The sequence below is a fragment of the Mus caroli genome, chromosome 1 (genome assembly GCF_900094665.2).
Source record: "Mus caroli chromosome 1, CAROLI_EIJ_v1.1, whole genome shotgun sequence".
Lineage (NCBI taxonomy): Eukaryota > Metazoa > Chordata > Mammalia > Rodentia > Muridae > Mus > Mus caroli.
The window spans coordinates 180,702,513-180,711,645 of record NC_034570.1 but is presented as its reverse complement, the minus strand read 5'-3'; the positions used below and the strand labels follow the sequence as shown (position 1 = coordinate 180,711,645).

General features: G+C 46.8%; 1 protein-coding gene across 4 annotated transcripts in view; it reads left to right on the top strand.

Moving 5' to 3' along the window:
• Rps6kc1 (ribosomal protein S6 kinase C1) overlaps positions 1–9,133 on the top strand; it is a 140,536-nt gene that overhangs the window by 9,748 nt on the left and 121,655 nt on the right. For all 4 annotated transcript variants that reach the window (XM_029476266.1, XM_021159114.2, XM_029476274.1 and 1 more), the window contains one exon: positions 3,671–3,791. In XM_029476266.1, the coding sequence (XP_029332126.1) occupies positions 3,671–3,791 (121 nt within the window). The remainder of the gene's footprint in view (positions 1–3,670; positions 3,792–9,133) is intronic.

Genomic DNA, 9,133 nt, shown 5'->3' with positions numbered 1-9,133 from the left:
CTGTGCAGGCAGAGGGCCTGAGTGTGAGCTGTGTAGGCAGAGGGCCTGAGTGTGAGCTGTGCAGGCAGGAAGGCCTGAGTGTGAGCTGTGTAGGCAGAGGGCCTGAGTGTGGTCTGTGCAGGCAGGAAGGCCTGAGTGTGAGCTGTGCGGGCAGAGGGCCTGAGTGTGGTCTGTGCAGGCAGAGGGCCTGAGTGTGGTCTGTGCAGGCAGAGGGCCTGAGTGTGAGCTGTGCAGGCAGAGGGCCTGAGTGTGAGCTGTGCAGGCAGAGGGCCTGAGTGTGAGCTGTGCAGGCAGAGGGCCTGAGTGTGAGCTGTGTAGGCAGAGGGCCTGAGTTTGGTCTGTGCGGGCAGAGGGCCTGAGTGTGAGCTGTGTGGGCAGAGGGCCTGAGTGTGAGCTGTTCAGGCAGAGGGCCTGAGTGTGAGCTGTGCGGGCAGAGGGCCTGAGTGTGAGCTGTGCAGGCAGGAGGCCTGAGTGTGAGCTGTGTGGGCAGAGGGCCTGAGTGTGAGCTGTTCAGGCAGAGGGCCTGAGTGTGGTCTGTGCAGGCAGGAGGCCTGGAGTGTGCTGCGGCAGTTCATAGATGGGGTAGATGTTGGGGTGGGCCAACTCAAAGCAGAGACAGGCAGGTCCTTGGGGCTGGCTGGCCCACTAGTCTTGCTGTATCAGTAAGCTTACACTTATGAATTATGATGCACACATACATCACACACAAATACATAACAAATATGCAAGAAAAGAGGGAAAGAAAATGTGTAAGCAAACAGTCTTACAGCCATGTTTGTTATAAGCAAGGGTGACTTAGCAAGTGTTTGGTATTGAACGAGAGTGAGGACAAAAATGCTAAGTTAGGTGATGTTATAAAATGGAGGGAAACAAGTTTTTTGGTATCATTAAGTTCAAGTACCTAAAAAGGAAATGTTTATCATATGTTGACATGCTAAAGAGAAGGCTAGAGTGAAGATGTAGCTTTTATTAAATGTTTTAAGCTACATATGGTCTTGAGTGCTTCATTGTTGAAGTTCCCTCAGAGTGATGCCAATAAACACGTGAGGGGCCTGCGCTTGCACGCTTCTGGTTGTTCTAGTAGGAACCCACCAGGCCTTATGGAGAAAATAAGATATGTCTATGCCAGGTGCTGTCTTAGCGCAGACACACAGTCCTGGCTCTGTTAGAAGTGTGCATTTGTTCTCATTTCCATCTGAGGATTTTTGGGAACTTTAGGTGTAGTTGAGAGGAGTAAGAGGAAAGGGAGAGAGTGGGTGGGGCATTTCTCTCTGGGTGGTTTTGTTCTGCAGCCTGGGTGTACAGTGGGACATGTGAGGGTAAGCGATTTTCTGGTGAGATTCAGACCCTCCTGGGGCTGTCCTAGCTCTGGCTTCATATAATCCGGCATTCTAATCAGTATCGTCACTAAGTTGTGAACATTTTTCAAGTTATCATTTGTTTATTTGAAAATGATCTTACCGAGGGTGTTTCATCTGCAGTTGTGGTTGCTTTATAATCTCCAGTCTCATTGGTAATCCCCCGTTTGTCTGGGCACAGTCCCTGCAGAGGACTGCATTCAGGAGCTCGCCACCCAGTCCTTCCTCAGCTCTCAGCAGCATGGTACTAGATAGCTTGAGTTACTTAGGTACTGATGGATCCATACTTTGATGTTTTGAGACAGGATCTTGCTCTCTGGTTCAGACTGGCCTAAAACTCACTGTGTAGCCCAGGCTGACCTTGAACTCATGATCTTACTGCCTAGCCTTCTTGAGTGCTGGGATTTTTAGGTACCAGCCATCATGTCCAACTCAATTTGATATATTTGAAAATATAAAAGTAACACTTTTTTCATGACAAAATTATGGCTCTGAAGACTGGAAGCTACAGAGAATCAAGAGCTGTGATAGCTGCAGCCCCCTGTTGTCTGCACTCCAAACCCATGAGTCGTATTGAACAACTCACAGGCATGTGAGCCAGATGTGCACAGCTGGCTTCTGATGGGCCTCAAGTACTGCTCTTCCTTGCTCCTCACCCCAGGGACAGCACTACCTCTAGTCAGTCACAGAAACCAAGACTTCTGTCTTAGGCATCTCTTTAGAAACATTGCCACAGCCTCCTATCTCTCCATGTTCTTGGCTCTGGTGACTTCTCCTCCCGACACCAGGCATTGTAGCCTTGTAAAGTATTCAGTCTGGGCAGGGAGCCCTCTACCACTTTGGTGCAGTTCCTCAGCACTTGTCAGTTCCTTTGTGATGTGCATCCAGACTGGCTTGTTCTTTTCCTCTTTATTGTGAACCCCGAAGGAGGGGCCTGTGTTCCTGGTCTCATACTGGGATAATACAGTGTGCAGCACAGTTGGGACACTGGTTCAGGTGACCATTTTTGTTGGGTAAATGAATAAACATGGCACACTGGGCAGAAGCCACTTGTCTACCTCGTCTTAGAGTCTATGGGCTGCCTCAGCAGTTGTGCTTAGGAACTCCAAGAGGCAGAGTTGTCAAGGATAACTTAAGATAGTAGGACAGAGTTTGGCAAGACTTGAAAATTATGTCTAGTGACCTTCCTGGCCTAGTGTTTGATCATTATCAGTATTCCCTGTGTGTACATGAAAACATGTAGCCTGTATTAGAAGTAAGATAACCAGGCATTTGGGAGGAAAGGAATTTACAACTAAGATTTTCTTTATTTTATGGAACTCAGAGTTGACAGTGACAGAAAAGCCATGCATCAGTTACTTCCTGTTTATAAAGTATTTTTCTCTGAGTTAGTCTAAGTAGGGTACAATAATTTCAGCTAGTGACAGAAAGTGCTTCTCCATGCTGTCTAATCTACAGGACTGTTACTTTCCAGTCTTGTAATATGCAGGTCTTAATTATATCCTGGTCGATGTTTACTTTGTACCCTGAAATCTTATGGTTGGTTTAAATTAAGATTTATGAAAAAATTATAGAATGTACAAATGCCTGTTTCTCTTTCTACACAGTCTTTTCTCTTTCACTGATAGCCTGCTTTTGGGAGGGGGCAAATATTCTGTCGTTTTTGTTTAAAATTTGCCCGAGTTGGGGCCCAGAGAGATGAGTGGGTGGTTGAATAATTTCCTGCTCTTGCTGAGGACCTGGGTTCAGTCCCAGTGTCTACACGCCTCACAACTACCTGTAACCCCTGTTCCAGGGGAGCCAGTACCCGTTTCTGGCCTCAGGTCTCATGCATGAGGTGGTATATAACTCATGCCAGCTCATATGCCTACTCATGACATGAGTGAGTAAACCTGAAGAAGGATTGGAGGATAAACTGTCCAAGTTGTTTTGTGCCTGTAAGTGTGATATTTGTGACAGTGTTAGTCATGTAATTAATTTCCGGGCCAATAGTAAGTGGTTTCGTGAAGGAGAGAATATATTTTATATAGCACAGACCAGTTCTGTACCAGGTTGAATAATTCTTCAAAGTGTATAAAAAGACTTTCAGAAAGCAGATTTAAGAGCCTCAAGTCAAATCAACAGCCTTAGGAAGAAGTGCTGTGTTAGCTCTTACGGGAATGTTCACATCAGACTGTTGGCTCTGCAGGCTGAGGTACATACATGTTTGCTTTGCATGGTAATTTGGAATAGTTAAAGAAAACATTATTTGTAGCACAGAGACAGAATGGTTATGCTTTGAGATATGCATTTAGTTTTTTTTTTCTTTTCAGATAATTGTGTGGAGGAGATACAGTGACTTCAAGAAACTGCACAGAGAATTATGGCAAATTCACAGGAATGCATTTCGACACTCTGAGCTATTTCCCCCGTTTGCTAAAGGGACAGTGTTTGGTAAGTGCCACTCTGAAACTGTAGTTTAATGTCCCTCTTCAGCCACACCCCACCCCCATGTCAGAGAACCGCATACTTGCCAGGCAGGTTCTCTGCCAGTGAGCTACAGCTCAACTCTGCAGCAGCTGTGATGTGAGTGTGATGGTCTGTGCTGAGGCCTTCCCCCTCCTGTGATAATCTGTCTGTCCAGTTTAGCAAGAACTTGACACTGTTCCCCAAGCCCCCAGTATAGTTCATACCAAATACATTTCCTCTCCTCAGCCATGGGGTAGCTGCAATTCTGTCCAGACAGACTAAGAACCTAAGAAGAGATGTATTACTCACGCATGTAACTTGGTTGGTTGGTTCTTGCCCTCCAAGTGCTTTTCCTGTGTCCTAGCCCCCAGTGTAATACCTCTGTGATTTTACTGGTGTCTGTAATGATAGGTGCTTCACCCACATCAGCCCTGTTTGCTGTATGATACTCTAAGTGCACCCACTGTTTTTCATGTCTTTCTCCCCTGCCACTCCCTACCCCCCCCCTTCCCAGCCCTCTCACCCCCACCCCCACTCCCCTCCTGCTATAAACCTGGCTAGCTGCAGGGTGACAAGACTGTGTCATACGCTTGCTGGGCTGCCTTGAGAGCTCCACCAAGTAAATTACTCTTACATTTACAATTACAATTTAAATTATTTTTACATTTTGCTTCATTTAGTTTTCAGGAACAGTCAGAATGCAGCCTGAGTTTTTGCCAGAGTGGAACACAAATGGCTTCCTTCCAGCTGAATCCCCACAGTTCTTGTTCTCTCTGAACCTCCTGAACTAGCCCTTCCATGCCTGCGTTCTGATCTTCTGAGGTGGGCTATAATGGCCACTGAGTTTTGCTTACAGCATAATAGGGCTTCCTTGGTTCACAACTCCATGTTTCCCAGTTTCAAAGGCCTGTGAGCCATGCAGCACACAGCCCCACTCCCAGGTTTCTGAATTAGTTTCCTCTTTGCTGTGATAAAATACATGATGGAGACAGCTTATCAGGGAACAACTCCTTTTAGCTCATAGTTCAAGGATACAGTCCACCATTCTGTCTGCAGTGGGTCTGTGTGAGTGGGTGCTTATGTAGTTCAGGGTGCAGCCCACCATGCTGTCTGCAGTGGGTCTGTGTGAGTAGGTGCTTACAGGGAGCCTCTCTTGTTGTCCTCATGAGGGAGCAGAGAGTGGGGACTGTGAGGAGCATCAGCCAATGTGATCTTCAAGGCCTGTCCCCAGTGGCCTGTGTCTGCTTGCTAAGCCCTACTTCTTAAATGTTTCACAGCCACCCATAAAAAGTGCTGCTAGCTGGAGACCAGTATTCCAATATATGAGCCTGTGGGAACATTTTACATCCAACCAACAAGGTGTTTGTATCATCCGTCTGACATTATATAGGGGTTGGTGGTTGTGACCTGTAGAAAAGGTGATGACTCCTTGTTCCCCAGATTTGGCAATAGAAGCCTGTGGCATCTCCCTTGATGCCCTCCCTCCCTCCCTCCCTCCTTCCCTCCCTCTCCCCACTTTCCTCCTTCTCTCCCTCCCCCTTTCTACCCCTTTCCATCTCTCCCTGCTTTCCTCCTTGTATCTTCCTCTGTTTCTGTACTTTTTGCTCCCCTTCTTTTTTCTAACCCTCCATCATTTCTCCTCCCCTCATCTTCCCTACCCCCAATCCCTTCCCTTGCTCTGAGAGATAACAGCTTTCTTATAAAAAAGCTATGGTAGCCTATGACAAGACCCTGTGATGAGACAGTAACTACCTGTAACTGTAATTTGTCACAAAGTAGTAACTACTTAATAGATTTTGTTGTGGGGTTGCTGTCAACCAAAGGCACACACGTGGACTGATGGACGGGACATGGTTGAACCTTTCCATCACACTTCCTGGCTTTGGGAAAACTCTGAATGATGACTGTGTTTATTGGCCTCTACTGAGTGGAATCTCCACAGAATCGGGATTTCTTCAGGCAGCTGCGGACTGCGGTGCTCACTGTCTTCACACCTGTTTCCTCATGACATTATGCACGTTTTACAACTTGAGGGTGGGGGTCAGATGCTTAGAACCCTGGAAGGGATGGTCCATCAGCATCCGTGCATTTCCCTGAGAGTGAGATTGGGCATCTAAAGCTAGTTGCCATACTAATTAAGAAATACTTAGCAGCCTGAGAGCTTGGGCAATATCCTGAAATCACTCATAGAATTGTCTTGGTTGCCACTGTGGTTTAAATTTGAACTCTGGCCCAGGGGCTCAATGCTGTCTGGAACCTTTGGAGATGGGGCCTGGCTGCAGGAAGTGGGTTGCGGTGGTGGTGGTGGTGGTGGTGGGGCAGGCCTTGAGGTCTAGAACCTTGCCCTGCGTCTTGGCCTCTCTCTGCTTCCATATCCTTCTCAGTGAGTAAACTTCCACTCCCAGGCCATCTTTGCCATTTTGGACTGTGTCTCCTCGAAGCATGAGATAAGTAAGTTTGCCGTTGAGTTGCTCCTGTTAGTATTTTATCATCGTGAGAAAAGTAAGGGTCCAGGCCATGCCTGGAGAAGAAGCCCTGCTGGGTGCCAAGGTGAGGGTCAGAGACCTGGGCGTTAGGGCAGCAGCAGCTGGACCATTGGTTTGCACAGGGCTTTGGTTCCTTCCTCCTGAGTGTTGGGGCTCAGACTTGGTGCTGCGTGTCCCCTCCCTTCAGGTGTCCGTGACCAGCTCCGGCTCCACGTTCAGTTAGGCCCTCACCCATTCCCTTCAGAGCTCTCTGTTCACAGCAGGTGACTCTTGGCCACTGCTGCTCTGACCTTTGTAGTTACCCTTGTGCTGCCACTGTGCCCAGCAAGCGTGGATCTGTGCTCCACACCTACTGTCAGCCTGTCTGCTTGGATGCATTCTAGTGCAGTGTTAACATCTGAAACTTGTGTGGTACCCTTAATTCAAGAAACATTAAAAACAAAAAACAGGAATGAGGGCCCAAACAAGGTCTGTCTGAAGAAACTCAGTGTCCTGCTATGGAAAACATGACGGGCAGGCAGTACGCAGGGCCCAGCAGGCTCTGTCTTGGGAGCACAAGGCCAATATACTACGGGGCCACAAAGCAAAAGTGCAGTCCACGGCTTGGGGACTTTAGCTGTCATCTCTAAAACCTTACCATAGGTCTTACACTCTAAAACAAGAACCCTCCTTCTTTGCTTCAGAAGAAATTATGGCATCATTGAGAGTCAGTTCTGGGTTTGACTTCCTCTACTAGATAGTAGAGGAAGAGGGTAAATTACAGTCTCTTAAGTGAATTTTTGTACTAACGTGTTCTCCCATCTGCATAGGAAGTGTATTCTAGTGGGCAGGCATTGGGTTGTAGAAATTATCTTTGTCTTCATAAAGATGACTGAGGGCCAGAGAGGACTGTTGTCGTGTGGATTATAGCTATTACCATTTACCACAGTGGCAGCGAAAAACAGAAAAAGAAAGAAAGGGGAACAGAAGAAAAAAGAAGACAGCTGAATTTGAGCCAGATTTGAGTTCTACGCTGTGATGTGCTGTCTGTAGGTCAAAGTTCTTGAGGAAACCTGGGTCATAGGTCATGCAGTCAGAGGGAGGGATGTTTAACTGAATCCTTCTCTGATAGACCAGAACTTTACTAGTGATAAATCCTTGCACGTTAACTGCAGCATGGAGTAGAAGCTCTGTGAAGGAAGAAGGAATACTCCTTCAGATGCTCAGCTAAACCCTTGAGTAGTCACCTGTGTTTGACTTTGTAGCATTCTGCCTCCCCATTTGAAACCTACTTTGCTAGGGCTGGAGAGATGGTGGCCCAGCAGTTAAGAATACTGGCTGCTCTTTCATAGAATCCTGGCTTGGTTCTCAGCACCCATGATGCAGCTCACGGCCATCTGTAACTACAGTTCAGTTTTGATGCCTTTTCTGACCTCCGAGTTCACCAGGCACTCATAAGGTGCATAGACTTGCGTGCAGGCAAACACTCATAAGTAAAAATAAATCTGAAGAAAAGAGAATATTTTGATGCCTCATGTTTTGCGGATCTTGCAGATGGTTTCTGGTTTGGCTAGATGAAGCCAGCAAACGTTTATATGGCCAGAGATCTCGAAAGAGAAGATTTAAGTCCCAGGAAGCTGGCAAGCTCCAGTTATCTGCAGGACTGCAGTCTTCGCACCGGCAGAATTCTGTCGGTGGCTTTCCTGGAAGTGTTAGGCTCACTTTTCTTTTTTGAGAAAATGTCTGTGTTACACCCAAATATTGCCAATCACAGTTTGCTCTGTTTCAAAGAATTTTAAAATGGAGAGTTCTCCAATGGCCAGAATTCAATAAGTTTAATAATTGTTACCTCTTCATAAGAGGATTTTTTTCATTTTAGTGAAACTGTCATGGAAAAATTTAAAACTATGAGTAAGTGGGAGAAAGGAGTAAAATAGTCACTGGTGGGTGTGGCACTGTGGCCTGGCATCCTGTTAAGGTGGTCACAGTCTTGCCACCACCGTGTATAGACCATTAGTGCAAATGTCAGCACACGGAAGAAGCAGTAAATGCCATGGTACAGACACAATGAAGCATGCTGGCTGGCCCACAGGACACCTACAATGAGTATTGTGTGTGCTGTCATAGTCAGTGTCCTCCTGATGTGAAGGGACACCACTGACCATGGCAATGCTTGCAAGAAAAAAAAAATAACTTGGGGCTGGCTTACAGTTTCAAAGGTTTAGTCTGTTACCTGTTGGTGGGAAGCATGGTGGATCCTAGGCAGACGTGTGCTGAAGAAGTGGCTGAGAGTTCTGTTCCGCAAGCAGCAGAGAGAGAGAGAGAGAGAGAGAGAGAGAGAGAGAGAGAGAGAGAGAGAGAGATCCTGGGCTGGGCATCCATCTGCGATCCCAGTGACACTTCCTCCAAGAAGGCCACACCTACAAATCCTTTCAAATAATGCCACTCCTTGGCGACCAAGTTCCAAATCTGTGAGCCCATGGTGGCCATTCTAATTCAAACTACCATACGTGGCATGGACGTGCCCCAGTCTGAAGCTGTTGGAAACGTACTGGGGTTAGAAGGGTGCCTGAGATGTATGTGTGTACATGCATGTACGTAGACATGTATATGTATTTAGTTTCTTTCATCTAAAGTTTATTTTGAGACAAGGTATCATTGTGTGGCTCTGGCTGGCTTGGAACTTGCTGTGTTGATCAGTCTGGCCTTAGACTCCCAGAGATCTTTCTGCTTCTCCTCCCTGAGTGCTAGGATTGAAGGTGTGTGCCATGTTGAAGGTGTGTGCCATGCACCTTCAATCACAAGAGCTACATTTTGAGTTAAAGCAAGTATTGAAGAATGCTGTGTTTAGTGAGAGCTCAT